The sequence below is a fragment of the Brienomyrus brachyistius genome, unplaced genomic scaffold, assembly GCF_023856365.1.
Source record: "Brienomyrus brachyistius isolate T26 unplaced genomic scaffold, BBRACH_0.4 scaffold238, whole genome shotgun sequence".
Taxonomy (NCBI): domain Eukaryota; kingdom Metazoa; phylum Chordata; class Actinopteri; order Osteoglossiformes; family Mormyridae; genus Brienomyrus; species Brienomyrus brachyistius.
In genome coordinates, this window is record NW_026042513.1 from 24472 (window position 1) to 40920 (window position 16449).

The 16449-nt window shown below is 47.0% G+C and overlaps 1 protein-coding gene across 3 annotated transcripts in view; it reads left to right on the plus strand.

Moving 5' to 3' along the window:
- Window positions 1–15779, plus strand: part of LOC125728332 (intersectin-2-like) — a 36095-nt gene extending 20316 nt beyond the window's left edge. The window contains exons 1-4 of one of the 3 annotated variants that reach the window (XM_049005315.1): window positions 11228–11298; window positions 12093–12232; window positions 14091–14230; window positions 14675–15779. In XM_049005315.1, coding sequence (XP_048861272.1) covers window positions 11277–11298; window positions 12093–12232; window positions 14091–14230; window positions 14675–14855 — 483 coding nt within the window. In that variant the 5' untranslated portion in view covers window positions 11228–11276 and the 3' untranslated portion in view covers window positions 14856–15779. Of the gene's footprint in view, window positions 1–11227; window positions 11299–12092; window positions 12233–14090; window positions 14231–14674 lie in introns of those variants that run through there. The other 2 variants (XM_049005316.1, XM_049005314.1) reach the window with 2 other exon arrangements.
- Window positions 15780–16449: the final 670 nt, after the last annotated feature.

A 16449-nucleotide genomic window follows, 5' to 3' on the forward strand; every position in this document is an offset into this window, starting at 1 on the left:
AGTGGATTTTACTGACTTTTTACCGGTTTTCACGGACTGTGTCGGGTTTTTTAGAGGAAGGCACGGTTAACCTAAGGCGTGACCAGCAGGTGGCTTGACCGCCGCTGCCACGGGGCGACCCGTGCCTTCCTTGGTTTTTAACGTAAGTACGACTAAATCTCATTATGGCGACGCGAGTCGGTCATAACTACTACTGTTTTTAGTAGGCTGGGGATCCCGCAGTGGCTGGTGGCTTGTCCGCCGCCCTGCTGGGCGAACTGGTGTTTTTATTTTTAGCTGGTTTTATAGTTTAGCTCTGCTCGACTCATCCCGGATTGGCGGACGGCGGACGTCGAGACCACGGCGGCGGAAGGACTCTGCTCCAGCGGCGACGTCGGTGGACCTTCCCGGATGGCAACGGCCGGCGGACCATCGAGGAAGCCCTTCAGCGGGCCGTGGCTGGTAGCAGGCGGGGGCCTGCGGAATACCGCCCGGTTCTGCTGGAGGGCTGAGGGGGAGGTGGGCACCTTCCCCGACCGGCTGGCCTTCATCCGGGAGGTGGCCTTCGAAGCACTGGGCCTTCGTATGGAAGATGTTCTTTGCGTACCGCGGAATGGCCCCTTCGAATTCTTTGAGGTCACCTTGTCCACCGATGACAGCTGCAGCAAGGTCCTGGAGCGGAGCAAGGAGGGGGCCCAGCACCCTCTCCTTAGACGGTATACCATCGAGCCTCTGTGGTGGCCCGACAAGCGGGTTATTACTGTCCACTGTTTTAACCCGCATGTTACCGCCGAGTCCGTCTGCTTGTTTTTAAAAAAAAGTATGTGGACCTCCTTCCTGGCCACAGGGACATCCGGGATGAGCTGGGGATCTGGACTGGCCGACGCCAGTTCCAGGCCCGCCTGCGCCCGGACGCTAATGGGGCAGGCGGTTTTAGCCACCCCCCAGCCTATTTTAACCTACAGGGAAATAAGGCATACATTTTTTATTCTGGACAGCCTCCCTTCTGCCGGCAGTGCCACAGCTTTGGACACACCCTGGAGGGATGCGCCAACCTGCGCCGCCGCAACTGCCTGGAGTCGGGGCACATGGCCAGGGATTGCAAGGGCCCCCGTCGCTGCAAACACTGTAACGGCGAGGACCATCTGGCTCGTTCCTGCCCACAGAAAAAGACTACATATGCCGACGCTCTGTCGGGTAACAGAGCAGTCGGCACGGAGAATGGTGGGGGAGCTCTAGCCCCCACGACTGGGCAGGAACAGCCGGCGACGGGGGCAGGAGGAGAAGCCCTGGTCGAGGTGGAGGAGGCCCCTTCGAGTGCGACACCAATGCAGGAGGGGTCTCCGAACAAGGTGGAGCAGCTCGCCCTGGCTCTCGTTGGAGGGTAGACAGGATGCCAGCTCAGGCCATTTTATTCATTCCTTTAAACTTGTGGACGGTTTTAAAACATGCAACCCCAGCATGCCGGGCTTCACCTGGCATAATAGTCGCGGAGCCAGCAGCCGCATCGACTACATTTTAGCTTCACCCCCCGTTGCTTTTAAAAAGGTGTCCCTCTCCCCACAGTGGCCCACTGACCATCTGGCAGTGGAGGCCACTGTCTCCATAGACGCCCTTGTATATGGGGGCGGCTATTGGAAAATGAACCTGCAGATCCTGGAGGAGAGAGATTTTAGACACCTTTTTTTAGATCACTTCTCCGAGTGGCAGAAGGACAAGCCTACCTTCCCCTCCGTGGCCGAATGGTGGGAGAGTGTGAAGGACAGCATCCGAACCTTCTCCATGCAGTACAGCAAGCAGCGCAGGATGGAGAAGAAGTTGCATTGTTAGTCTGTGATGGGGGGGTGAGAGGTGAAGGCTTAATCCAAAGTAGATTAGTGGGTCTCATTAGGAACAGTGACGACCTGCCCTGTAGAGAGGAGATGAAGAGACTGGTGGGATGGTGCAGTGACAACAGCCTGATCCTGAATGTGGAGAAGACCAAGGAGATGATCATGGACTTCAGGAGGAAACAGCCCAATCATTCAGCACTCAACAGTGCTGTGGAGTTGGTCAGCAGCGTCAGATTCCTGGGGGTGCAGATAACTGACAGTCTGGACTGGTCACCAAACAACATCACCGGTTAAACGGGCTCAGCAGCGTTTGCACTTCCTGCGCCGGATGAAGAGAGCTTTCCTCTCCCATCCTCAGCACCTTCTACGGAGGCACCATAGAGAGCGTGCTGACCAGCTGTATCTCCATCTATTTTATGTTCACTGCAGCCCACGCTGTTTGCATCTTGTCATTGTTGACTGTGTGAAAAATGTCCCTAGAGAGAGATAGAGGATACCGCTTCCATCAAATTGACAGGTTGGGTCAAAGGTCACGGGTCAAAAGTTCACTTGTGGGCGGGGCTTGGTTGTGGTGGTACGATGTGACGTCACGGGAGAGGGATTTATTTATTTATTATTATTTTAATTTATTTAATTATTCATTATTATTTATTTTAAAAATTATAATTTTATATTGAGGAGAGTGCTTACGAGTGTCGGGGTTTTTGTCGGGCGCCGCCGCCGGGGCTGAGCGGGGTGGGTTACCTGATGGAGCGTGAGCGTACGCTGTGTCTGGTGCGGTACTGTGGTAAGGTCCCCACGGCTTTGGATAATCCGCAAAGGACTCGGAGAGAGCGATGCCGGAGAGCTGAGAGCCGTGCTGCGCGAGTCTGAGAGAAACTCTGAGAGAATGAGACTACAAGATAAAAGCATATGGCACCAAATTGGAATCAGTAGTCTTTAAAAGAATAAATGGACTAGCAACTGTCTCTGGGGGAGCACCCCCGGTTAGGTACTATTAAGCACATTTTTAAAAACTTTGACAGAATAAAGTCTTAGTTATTTGAATAAATACGTTTTTCAGTAAATGTTTATTCACGCGCATGCGGACAAACACACACACCCTGGAGGTCAAACTAAAAAAAAAAAAAGTTGATACAAACTACAGTTGTATTGGACACGCACACAAAAACACAAAAGAGTTTGCTCAATCAAAAAAACAAACATATATAGTTCACGTTTTTTATTAAAATGTATAAGGATTGTTTTGTTATAGCGAAATTTTAAATTAATATGAGTGGGATATAAGTCATTTAGGCAACACGATTTGAGGAAGAACCTAAATAGTGGCTAGAAATGACCGACCAGGCAGGCAGAAGTGTGCTTTCCTTATCTCACAAGTCATGGAAGGGTGGGATGGGGGACACATAAGTGTGGGGTAGGAACTGTGGAATCAGGCAGGGGTGTAAGAATTTAGGATATAGTCTTGTTATTTTAAAGAAGGTGTACATGATTATTTAATTACATTTAATGGCAACCAGTAAGCTGCATTTAGCACCATGCTGCAAATACACATTAAAAACTTTAAAGAATGGTAATATAACTTGACCATAGTTTTTAGTTACACAAATATTTGTAAGACGTAACATGAAAGTTTTTCAAAGTGAGATGTACAGATGTTTTAAAATGTAACATGAAAGTTTTTAAAAGTAAGATGTACAAATGTTTTAAAATGTGACATGAAAGTTTTTCAAAGAAAGATGTACAAATGTTTTAAAATGTAACATGAAAGTTTTTCAAAGTAAGATGTACAAATGTACAAATTCACATAAACCGGTTAAAAAGAATTTCCCCAGGAACAGAGTGTTTGTACTGACAACCATGTGTCAGTGGCAGGCCGATTTATGCGACATGCAAGGGCTGGCGACGTACAATGATGGGTTAAAGTATCTGCTTGCGGTGATTGATGTTTTTTCCAAAAAGGCCTACGCGTGTGCGTTAAGAGACAAGACTGGGGTGGCAGTGGGTGTGCGTTTGTATGTATGTATGTGTCATGCCCTGCTCGTCGGCTCCTCATGTGTGCCACGCCCCCTGAATTCCCACGTGTGCTTCCCTGATCGTTTCCAGCGTTGTCTGATTTCTTTGCTTAGTCTCGTTGTATTTAAGTCCTGGTCTGACCTGTTCCCTTTGTCTGTCATTGTGGATTCGGCGTGGGTGAATGTTTCCTGGTCCTGTCGTCCCAAATAAACCCCCGTTAGCCCTGAATACCGCCTGTTTTCAAGCAGAAACTGCAGTGTTAAAGGGTCCAACAATATCAAGGCCAAGTTTCTTCCATGGTCCATCAGGCAGCGGGACTGGTTGCAAAGGAGCAGGGTGAATAGAAGCTGTTTTATCATTAACCTGGCAGAGTATACATGAAGCAATGCAAGACTGAACTTGTGAGTCCATCTTTGGCCACCAGTAGAGGTCGCGCAGACGTTGCTTTGTGCGGACGATTCCTTGATGACTCTCATGTGCAAGCATGATCAGTGCGTGTCGTAAGGAGAGTGGCACGATGAGTCTTGAGCCTCTGAGGATGTAGTTATCCTTGACGGAGAGCTCATCTCTGATCTTATAGTATAGGGCTAGTACACCACTTACTGATTTAACCGATGGAGGCCAACCACTTTCAAGTTGTGAGCGCAGGGCTGACAGTTCAGGACAAGAAGAACAAGCAGAGTTGAAGTCAGCCACTGGAAGGGAGCTTAGGACAGCAGAAATATGTGCCACCATCTCGGGTTCTGAATCTGAAATAGAGTCAGGAGGCGCAGGCAGGGGAAGGCGCGAGAGACAATCAGCCGTATAGTTCTGGGAGCCTGGTCGATAGACAACATCATAGTCAAAACATAGCAGGCGTGCAGACCAGCGGGCAACCCGCATACCAGCCCGACCGATTCCCTTTGTGCTGAGCAGTGTTGTCAATGCCTGGTGATCTGTGCGGAGAGTAAAACGACGTCCCCACAGGTATGTTCTCCATTTTTCTGTAGCCCACACACAAGCAAGTGCTTCTTTTTCAACAGTCGAGTATTTCCTCTCCGTTTCAGTCAGTGTGCGGGAAGCGAAAGCCACAGGCTTCTCTGTGCCATCAGGTTGTACTTGTGCAAAGACAGCTCCAAGTCCATAGTCACTTGCATCTGTGGAAATTACCGGTCGTAGAGAAGGGTTAAAAAGAGCAAGCGCAGGACTGTCCACAAGAAGTTGCTTAACTTCCTCAAAGCTGCTTTGTGCTGCAGGAGACCATGTAAATGTGTCTTTTTCACTGACACAGGCACGCATAGGAGCCACAACCGTCGCAAAGTTAGGCAGAAACTTTGAATACCAGGACACTAGGCCCAGAAACGATCTCAGGGCAACAGCGTCAGATGGAGGAGGGGCTTTCAGGACAGCATTAATGTGTTCTTGGTCAGGAAGAATGCCATCTACAGTAATGACATGACCTAGGAAGCGTAGGGAGGTTTTCCTGAAGTGACATTTGTTCTCATTGAGAACCAATCCAGCCTCCTTCAGCTTTTGGAGGACAGCGTTGAGGTTCTGGTCATGCTCAACAGGGGAGTTGCCATAGACAATAAGGTCATCCAAATAATTTTGAACACCTGGAAGACCGTTGAGAATGTCAGCCATCATTTTCTGGAAGGCTGAGGGGGCTGATGTGAGGCCATAAGGAATTCTGCAGAATCGGAACAGACCATCATGTGTGATGAATGCTGTAAGGTCTCTGCTATCTTCATGAAGAGGCAACTGGTAGTATGCATTAGCCAGATCGATTGTAGAAAACAGCTTTGCACCTTGTAAATTTGCAAGCAGTTCATCCACATGAGGTAGAGGGTAGCAATCTGTGACCACAGCCTTGTTTGGTTCACGGAGATCTGTGCACATTCGTATTCCACCAGTTTTCCGTCCTGTAACTACAATAGGCGAAACCCAAGGTGATGCATCAATTTTCTCAATCACACCAGCTTTCAGCAAGCGGTCAAGTTCAGCTGAGACAGAAGCTCTTACAGCAAAAGGCAGGCGTCGTAATTTCTGGCGTACTGGTTTAACAGTGGGGTCAATTTTCACCTTATGCACAAAGTTTTGTGCACAACCAATGTCTGGAGTAGTAGGGATGCAGGAAGCGGTTGAAACAGTCACACAGCTAACAGCACTAGCAGTAGGGATACAGGGAGCAGATGCAGAGTTTGTGGTAAACACGGGAGGGAGGGTAGTGTTACCTTCAATGCAGATGCTTAAGGCTTTCATGAGATCTCTTCCTAAAAGAGAAGTGCCCTTCTTCACCACGTAAAATGTAACTGGGGCAGTGAGAACTCCTCTACTCACTTTGACTTGTAGGCAACCAAGCACAGGAATTCTCTTCCTTGTGTAAGTCACTAGCTGACTAACAGGTGGAAGTAGTGGTGTGTCATTGAAATACTGAACATAGATGTGGTGTGGCAAAATAGATACTCCTGATCCTGTGTCAACAACCATTTCATGCTCTTTGGTAAGAGAAGCAGGAGTACTGATATTGATTTTGCATGTAAGTGTATGTGGTGCATGGCAAGTGTTGTTTAAGTATAGCACAGTCAGTTTAGGTAGCTGAATCTCACGTACATCACTTGTCTTGGATGAGCGACAAACACGAGAAAAATGTCCAACTTTATGGCAAGACTTGCAAGTTGCTTTGGCTGCAGGACACTGAGAAGAATTAGCCAGATGTGTGTTAGAACCACACCTGAAACAGCTGCGGGAAGATGTAGTGGAGGCATTGAATGGCTTATTAGGATGAATGTGCTGTGTGTATTTCTTTTTAGTGAATTGTGAACGAGGTTGTACAGCTTGCACTGAGACACTGTCCTTTCCTGCTATTGTTTTTGCTTGTTGAACAGCAGATTCTACTTGTGATGCGAGTGTTAAGGTTTTGTCCAGTGTCAGATCCGATTCGAGCAGGAGCCTCTCTCTTATTCACATGTTCAATCAGCTGATCACGGATCATCTCATCGGTTTTATCATCAAATCCACATTTTGAAGCGAGATCACGCAATACGGCCGCATACTGTATAATAGTCTCGTGAGGTGCTTGTTTTCGCTGTCTGAGGGTATGTCGTTCCACAACAACGTTTACTTTAGGTGTATAATGTTTCTCTAAAGCAGTGACAGCAGAGTCAAAGGAGTCACCTGTATCTGGTAGCGAGTAGAAAGTCCGTTGTCCCTCGGCTCCGAGACAGTGGAGTAGCGTAGCTCTCCTGCGCGCTTCAGGCCAAGCATTTCCCGTTGCATTAATTACCAGTAGGTAGTTCTTGAAAATCCGCATCCACATGTCGAAAGGTATCGGGGGCTCTCCCGGGCACGGCAAAAACATCGGAGGTGCAGGCACGTTTCCAGCCATGGTGAGTCAGCAAAAAAAAGAAGAGGTGAAAACACAAAACTCGTCGCCAGAAATGTAGTGTAGCACTCGAATAACCAGGCCAGAGAATATACAAATGCTGTTAAACGAAATGCTATTTACTTAACAAGCATTACATCAAAAACATCAAGGTAGCACAGCAGTACGGATGTTCGTATTCGTCTCACTCTACTCATCACACTTCTTCCTTTCTCGTCTCTACAGTGTCTGCCTTTCGACACTGCCACCTAGTGTTCTAAGGTTGTAATAAGTCAGTGAACACAACAGCTAGGTTTGCTAAAGCTAAACTTTAGCGGTGCGCCCTTATCCAACCTCCAACCTTGGATAAGGTGAGATGCTTTTATTGTCACTGTGAAAATACAATGAGATGTAATTTGGAGCAAGCCTGTAGACGCCATAGTAAGCATAAAACTACAGACTAACACTTACAGAGTATAAATACAGATAAAATACATATAAAAGCTAAAGATACATAGACCAAAAATAAAAAAGAATAAAAATAAAGAAAAAATTCTGGTGCTAGAAGCAAAGAAACCAGTAGCACATTGTCAGATATTACACAACAAAAGCGTAGCATTGAAAAGCTCCAGGCCGCTGTGCCTGCATGCATTGCCATTTTGGTTTTTGACTCTGTTTACGTTGGAGTGGATGAGTCAGATGGCTGAAGATAGATTACATCACTGCCATCTAGCGGTCAGGGGTATAAATGCCAACAGAAAATGAAAAAGTCTGACAAATTTTTGAGCTGATTAGCTGTGAATTTTGTAAAACAGCAGAGGCGGTTGGCTGGAGATGCACTAATGATCGGCTTGCAGGTAGTAGAACAATGACCAGCTGAGTCTTTCCTCAGTGTTTCTACTTTAAATAGCAAAGGGTATCATAACACACTTTAGAGTACTTGGTGCTTCACTCATTCTTCTATCTTGGTGCCATGTTTCACCATCTCTATCAGTGTCATCAGCATCAGTGAAAAGGTGTCTGGGATGCTGACCTTAGAAGCAGAATTTCAAAGAAGAGCTGAGGAAAGGGGGGCAAAACACCTCCCTTTGAAAACCTCTGAACACTGGGGATAAGAGCCTTAATGAAGGAAAGATCAGCAATTTGCTGTGAAGCACTTAAACTTGGCATAAGAAAAGAGAGACAACATAGCAGAGAATGGTTTCAATCCATCGACCTCTGGGTTATGGGCCCAGCACACTTCCTCTGCGCCACTCTGCTGCACAGTCGGGGCTGGGTGAGTGTTTTCTTAGTGTGTCCACTTTAAACAGCAAAGGGGCTCTGGACACACATAATGGTACTTAGTGCTTCTTTTCAGAGACCCCTAGGTTATAAAGCCCCTGTGAGGTGCAGCATGAGCCTTCCTCAAGCGATGCCTGATTTAACCATGACAAGCAGGTAAAAGCTGTTGGCCATAGACAAAGTGAGACCCAGCAGAGGACATGGCCGTTCTAAGCCTCAGACCTGGTATGGTGATGAAGCTTCCTGTTACACTTTCTACTGCCTTGGTTCATCGCAACAATCAATATGATAAAGAGAAGGAGTCATCCTAGATGGGACCCAAACCCACCCCTCCACTTTGGGATCCCCAGTACATAATGGGGGGGGGGGGGGGGCATAATGAATTCTGAAGGTCCCCGTAGCCCTGGGAAGATGCCCAGTACGGAAATGACAGATGCTAAAATAAATGCTAAAAACTCAAATGGCCTAATTGTCAGTGTTTGTTATAGACACCTAATGTAGCTGCAGAGGAAAGCAGAATGTTGTATGACGACATCAGGATTATGAGTAATAAAAATGATGTGGTGGTTATGGGTGATTTTAATTTACCAGGGATACAGTGGGACACAGTCTCTGGCTCTTCTGTAAATGAACTGGAGATGGTGGAAGTGGTACAGGATTGTTTTTTTACTCAGTTTAATACCCCTACCAGGGGAGAAGCCATTCTTGATCTTCTTTTTTCTAATAACCAGGATAGGATTGAAAAATTAGAGGTTTTAGAACCACTGGACAGTAGTGATCATAACATGGTTAAATTTCAGGCTAATTTTCGTGTCAGAAGAGTAAAATCCAAAAGAAAAAAATATATTGTGAGGAAGGCAAACTTTAATGGTATGAGACTGAAACTAGAAACTGTGAACAAGTTAAATAGCAAAACGGTTGAAGAGGCATGGGAATTTTTTAAAAGGACAAGAGGACTTCATACCTGTTACCAGCAGAACTAAATCTAGGAAACTACAACCAAGGTGGTTTACTAAGGAAATTAAGAATAAAGTCCGGGGGAGAAGGGCTCTCTTCCACAAATGGAAGATAACTAATGATTTCAAAATAAGGCAGGAGTCTACAGGTTGAGTTAAAAAATGAATGACAAGTATGACATTAAAAGTTTCTTCCAATGTTTTATCTCCAAAAAAGCTCTAAAAGCTGAAATCACTAATCTACAGGATAGTAAGGGCTTTATAATTGAAAATGAAATTAATATAGTAAATGAATTTAATGATTATTGTACATGGGTGTTCACAGTAGAGAACACAAATAACTCACCACCATGTAGATTCATTGAATTATTAGATTTCCAGAAGTCCTTAAGGTCAAAGCTACAGGGTTTTTACAAACTGTATCAGCCTGGATCAAAAACTGGTTTACAGACAGGACTGTTGCCTCATACCTTTCAGAGCTGGGGGTTGGAATCCCACCTCCACTCTTTGAGAGTTTCCATGTTCTCCCAGTGTTGTGTGGCCTTCCTCCAAAAACATGCCCTTAGGTGGTCTGGTGCCTTTAAATTCTCTGCAGTGCGAGGTTCTAGTGTAAGTGCATGTTTTGTGCCCTGCGATGGGCTGACATCCCGTCCAGGGTGTACCCCCCCAGCCTGGTGCCCTGTGCTGTCCTGGATAGACTCCAGGCCCCCCTGTGATAATTGGCTGGAAGTTAATAAAACTTCATTATTGTAACCCTGTGTTGGGCAAATACAGCATTATAACTAATTAAACTAGTTTACTGGTGAAACTCCGTTTATGTACATCTCTGAATGGCTGGGAAGGTTTGACAGCATGTATTTGGTTATTGGTTTAGCTTGTGTGTGAACGTGTGCGACCTGTGATTAGCGCGTGTGTGTGTGTGTGTGTGTGTGTGTGTGTGTGTGTTTGGTCGTGATCATGTGTGTGTCCCTGCAGGCTGCTAAGCAGGAGCTGGAGCGTCAGAGGAAGATGGAGTGGGAGCGGAGGAGGCGACAGGAGCTGCTGAATCAGAGGAACCAAGAACAAGAGGACATCATCAAGCTTAAGGCCAAGAAGAGGAGCTTGGAGCTGGAGCTGGAGGCTGTGGTGAGGACCAGGCCGTCCTGCACCTGTTTGCCCCGACCGACTGCATTCCCCTTCAGGAACGAGGAACAGCCAGCTGTTGAAATCGCACTATCAGAGACGCACGTTTTCCTTTCAGATGTCAATGGTACACATGCTTGTGTCCACAGCGACAATATTCCCGCCCTCAGGACTCATAAGACCACTGTTTAATTTCAGAGAGACAAGCACAAGCAGATCTCTGACCGACTCAGGGACGTCCAGAGCAAGAGGAGCATCCAGAAGGGAGAGCTGGAACTGATCAGTCAGAAGCAGGACAGCTGCCTGCTGGAGGTCAACGCCCTGCAGCGGCAGCTTGAGGTCTGCGGCCTTCCTCCGCTGCCGTCCAAGATCCCAGCAGCTATGGGACGAGCACCAGCTGCAACACTGATAAATAGATTCAACACGGTTCTTTTTCCATGTGATCTGGCGTTATGTCTGCTGTGCGTTATACAACAGCTGTGCCACTCCTGTCTGATTAGCAGTCTTCAGATTTTGGCAACCAAGGGAGAGACTGTTCTTCACACCTTTCCTGGAGAATGTGCAGTTTTTTTGGGGGGGAATTTACTATAAAAGCAATAGATAGATAGGGTGAAGTTTCCAGGGAGGGTTTATTTCAGGATTCTCCAGCTTTCTGAGGGAGTTTGGCCTGTTTTTGTGCAGGAGGGGCAGAGGAAACATTCTCAGCTGATTGTGGAGCAGCAGAGATGCAAGGAGATCCTATGCAACATGGGGCTGAACAGTAGGTCTGGTGAGTCTGATCTCCCTGCTTCTCCCTGCGTTACCTGGCGCCCCCCCCCCCTGCAGTCATTCTTGAAGTACTTAAATGTCATGGTGGCACATGGGTGGTACATGCTTCTTGTGCTTCTAAAATGTAGGTGTACACTACCAGACAAAAGTTTGGATGCACCCACTTGTAATACATCTTTATATTTTAGCTACATTATTCACCTTAGAGTAAAAGGCTTGGAGGCAGTCGACAGTTTTGCTTCGATGACAGCAATGCAGAATCTTGGCGTTCTTTCAGCCAGCTTTCAGATGTAACCCCCCCTGGAAGGCTTTTCCAGCAGTACAGGAGTTTCCAGAAGTTCTGGGCACAAGTCGGCTACCAACTCATCTCGGCTCTGTAGGGTTTGGGTGGAGTGGGGGATTGTGGGGGCCAGGTTATCTGTCACAGCCCTCCCTCTCACATGTCAACAAGAAAATACTTACCATATAACCTCGAGGTGCACTTAGGGTTGTTAATGTAAGGGCCCCCTGCTGATACAGCGCGTTGCTGCACCCTCCACACGAACCACCTCAGGGATGAGAACCTGAGTGTAGTCGTGCAGCGGGTGACACCTCAGCATCACACTAGTCCGAATGGAATGGAACAGTGTACATTTTTTTCCGGTGGCTGGAGTGCCAACCCTGCCACCAACCCCCTTGCAGTTTTCCCTGCAAGTTGGAGGACTTCCTTGCAGGGCTTAGATGTAGATTGTCAGTCCCAGGATGAAGCAATTGCAGGTGAAGGGTCTTGCTTAGAGGTAGTGTTTCTGTATACAGGTCCGACACTTTCCTCCGTAAAGAGGGGCGTGACTGAGAAGGACATCGTCTGTCGGAAACTCAAGGAGCAGCTGGATGTGCTGGAGAAGGATACCGTGGCAAAACTGTCGGAGATGGACCAGTACAACGTGGACATCAAGGTGAGGAGGCATTACTGGTGGTAGAAAGGCATCAATGTTGTGGCTTGCCTCTAGTTAGCCCAGTGTGCTGTACAGGGGCCAGTAGCATTTGTAAATAGAATAAAGTGGAGAAGTGAAGCCTCAAAATTGGCAGGAGGTGGGACTTATCGATTGCCCAGTTTACTAAACTAACTAGTGATGGACAAAAATGATGCCCCATGAGCCATTTGCTGTATTTGCTGATTTGATTGCATTCAATTCATAATTGGGCTCAAAGCGCTGCCCCACAGCGCTGCCCCACAGCGCTGCCCCACAGCGCTGCCCCACAGCGCTGCCCCAAAGCGCTGCCCCACAGCGCTGCCCCACAGCGCTGCCCCACAGCGCTGCCCCACAGCGCTGCCCCACAGCGCTGCCCCACAGCGCTGCCCCAAAGCATGCCAAGAGCACCATCTAGTGGGCTCAAAAAATACAACAAATGGTTCTTGAGGCATCATTTTCTCCATCAATGCCAACTACTCATCTTTTTTTGTCCTTGATTCCTTTTGGGTTAAAGGCAGAGATTGACAGTCCACTGTAATTTCACCCATTTTGAGTTGTGAAGCCCATCCCTGCAGTGCAGTAACCAGTGACATTTTGCACACATTAGTATAGATGAGATTCCAGATTTTGTCAGGAGATGACAACGCAGGTGTCATTCTCTAATAGGAAACCCAAACATAATTAAAATATATTCTTGTGATGTAGGACAATGCATAGTTCAGTGAGGTATGCATCTGCATGTACCTCCCTCTGGAAGGTTGTGGGGTAAAATTCCATGGCAGGTGCAGTAAACAGGGCCTTTAACCACAGTTGTCCCAGAGACGTTGGCTGCCTCTGCTCTCTGATCCTCGCTTGTACGTCACTTTCGACAAAAGCATCTGCTAAATAAATAAATGTAAATATGCATCAACGCGTGCTGTCAGCATCTGCTTTTGGGAACGGGGAGCAATGTCACCCAACCTGTAATTCTGCTTTTGGCTATGAAGATGCCACTCGCGTTTGTGACTCAGGCTGACGTTGTCTCAGGGGAGGGGGGCGGATCTGACCCACAGTGGGCCTAAACGGCACATTAAGAGCTGCTCGCCACGCCATTCTACCTTTGATGCCAAGAATTAGCAGGCCAACCTCCTCCCATTAATTTTCCCCGCTAACTCTTTCATTTTTCACTCTATCTTTCTCTCTCCCCTCCATTTCTCTCCCCTTCGCGTCCTGCCCAGTTTGAGGACATGGACGACTGTCTTCTTCAGGGTCTCCTTTCTTTGCTGGGCTGCCTTAGCAGTCTCTTCCTTCTGATTAAGGTTGTTTCTCTGCTTTTTCCCCCCTCTGTCTCCCTACATCCGTGTCCGTCTCTCGCCTTGCCCCGTGGGTTATGGATCCTGTGAAAGGCCGTGCCACTTTCATCGCCGTTACCTGTGATGTGTTTCTGGCCTCCTCATTTCCACCTATCGCATGCTGCCTGTCGCTACAAAGCTCTTGTTGTGTTCAGCTTACTTTTTTCCTTCACTTTTCAGTCTCTGCCGATATCTCCATTCGCTCCATATTCATTTCCTGTTCTGTGAGTTGCTGTCACCTTAATTCAGCCACATTTAGAAAATAATCGGCGTTTTCCTTGTAGTGCGTATAACAATCCTTGGTTGAAATATTTAAGTGCATTAATAGCAGGGATCTTTGAGTATTTTTTTTATTTTTATTGTTATTTTTGCCATCCATAATCTATGGCCCAGAATCCCGTGTGTTCTGAATTGGATCTGGTGTCTGTACCTTGTATAGCGAGTGGTGGTTGGCGGTGTGGCTTGGTGCTCTGCGCTAATGGTGGTGCGGGCCCGGTCCCTTCCCACAGGAGCTCCGGGAAAGCCAGACCAAGCAGCAGCAGGTCCTGGACAGACTGCGGCAGGTCAAGGCCGACAAGCTATGTGACCTGCAGCGGAGGCGAGAACTGGAGTTGGAGAGGAGGAAGAGAGAGGAGGAGGAGGCGGTCAGGTGAGCTAGGCCTCCTGCAAGGCCTGCATGCTCTGTTGTCGTTTTTGCATTTCTGTTGGCTGTCATGGTGCCAGGTTTGGTTTCCCTGCAATGGTGACTGACCTGTCCTAAATCGCTTTTTAATATCACTTTAACACTGTGCTTCCCAAGCTGGTCCTTGGGGATCCAGAGCTCCCTTTTACTTATTTTTTGTTTGTTTTTCTATTTTTAAGTGGGTCAACACATCACCTACATAATGTCAGAACATGTCAGATGGCTAAGAGCAATTTTAATGTCAATTACAGACCCAGTGTGACAAAGTTCAGTTAAAGCATTAAATTTGAATGGATGACGTGACCTTGATGGTTTGTTTAAAGAAAATATAGCTGCATCACGTGATTGAAGGGCCATGATGTGGTGCTGGGCCAAATTCAGCTTCAATGTGATGCATCATGTCATTCACAGGCAAGCCAAGCTGGAGAAAGAGCGGCAGTGGCGTGTGAAGTTGGAGCGGGAGGAGGAGGAGCGGCGGAGGAGGATCCAGGAGGAGCGGGAGGCCAAGCTGAAGGAGGAGGAAGAACGTGAGCGTGAACTCCGGGCCAAACTGCGCGCCGCTCAGGAGCAGGCTGACAAACCAGCAGCCTGACAAACCAGCAGCCTGACAAAGCAGCAGCAGCCTGACAAAGCAGCAGCAGCCTGACAAAGCAGCAGCAGCCTGACAAAGCAGCAGCAGCCTGACAAAGCAGCGGCTGGAGTTTCGGGAGATAGGACTTGACCTTTGACCCTCACCATTGGGCTTGCAGGGCTTGAGCTCTGTGGCCTCCAAAATAGTGACCAGCAGGCGGCCAGTGCCACTGGTTTTCAGGGAACGAGCTGGAAATGCATACAGCAAGTGATGCATGAGTCGAAAGACCAAGGAACAATAAATAAGATTCATAATAAAGAAGTTAAGATGCAAGGAACTCCCAAGGAATTGGCAGAAATAAGATACAGCAACTGGAAAAAAAAACTGTAGTTAATGGGGCACTGCAGTCTATGATAGGGTTATCAAGGGTTCAGTAATGAAGGTCTGCATAAATAGACTGTACAGCAACCAAAAGGGAAAGTAGTAGGTTCTTAAACTGCAACGGATGTGTTCACTGGAAGGACAGGCTGTGTAAAAGAGGGAAACTCAAATTTAGGAAAAACCAGTGCTCAGCTACAAACTCAGACCAAGATTTTGTTTTTACAAACCAGTTGAGTAGCCTTTGACTGACTCTCTATGCTCAACTGGTTGGAAGAAACAAATTCTTGCTCATGGGGTTTGTAGGTTCTGGCTGTGAAACGTCCAACATGGACTAAAACATGGGGTCAGGGTTCTGAAACACTGAATAGGGTAATGAATATATACTGGTGACTTAGAGGATTTTATATTACAGATACATAAATATACACACACACACATACATATAACTAAATTAAATAGGAAAAGGACAAGCAATTTTGTAGACAGATGAATAAAACCATTACATAATCAAACTGGACTGAAGGGTTATGCTAAGACACTGAAAAGGATTAAATGCAAATAAAATAGTTCACCTTGGTAAGCTTTCTCTCGCTTCTTCTTCTCAGTCTCTATGAAATGTTCTGAAGCAGCTTTGATTTTCTGCGCCCAGGCAGTCCTGATTGATTAAATAAGAAGAAACACCTGATTTGTTACCAGAACAGGACACCGAGGGAGCCTCCTTGTGGACTGAAGCCACAGCTTCCTTGTTCAATTCTCCTTAGTCTCTTCTCTAACTCCCTTCCTTCCCCACTAACCTCTCATTGATGTTCTCTGTCCTGAGAGTATAAACACGGTCGATGTGGGAGATGTGGAAGATTGGCTCATCGCTAGACGGATCGGAGGGCATCTTCACCAGAACTTCATTTAGAAACACGGGCTGGTTGGATAGAAGACCAAAATCGGGTCATAGACTCGCATTAAATTGGAAGTACACACAGTAGAGAAAGCCCGTAAAAATGGGCTAAACATACAACTAAGGAAATGGCACCTCTTTCTAGAAAGTTCTACTCCGAATTGTATGGATATGAAAAGTTCATTTAAAACGCAATGTATGATTTTGTGCCGTAAATGTAACTGTCTGGTATTGCTAGCCCCCTCCATTACTCCCCAGCATGAAAAAGAGTCTCACGTTCTTGTACATCTTGAACTGCATGTTGCACTTGGGACTGAAGAGCTTATCCGTCCCTGATGAGGT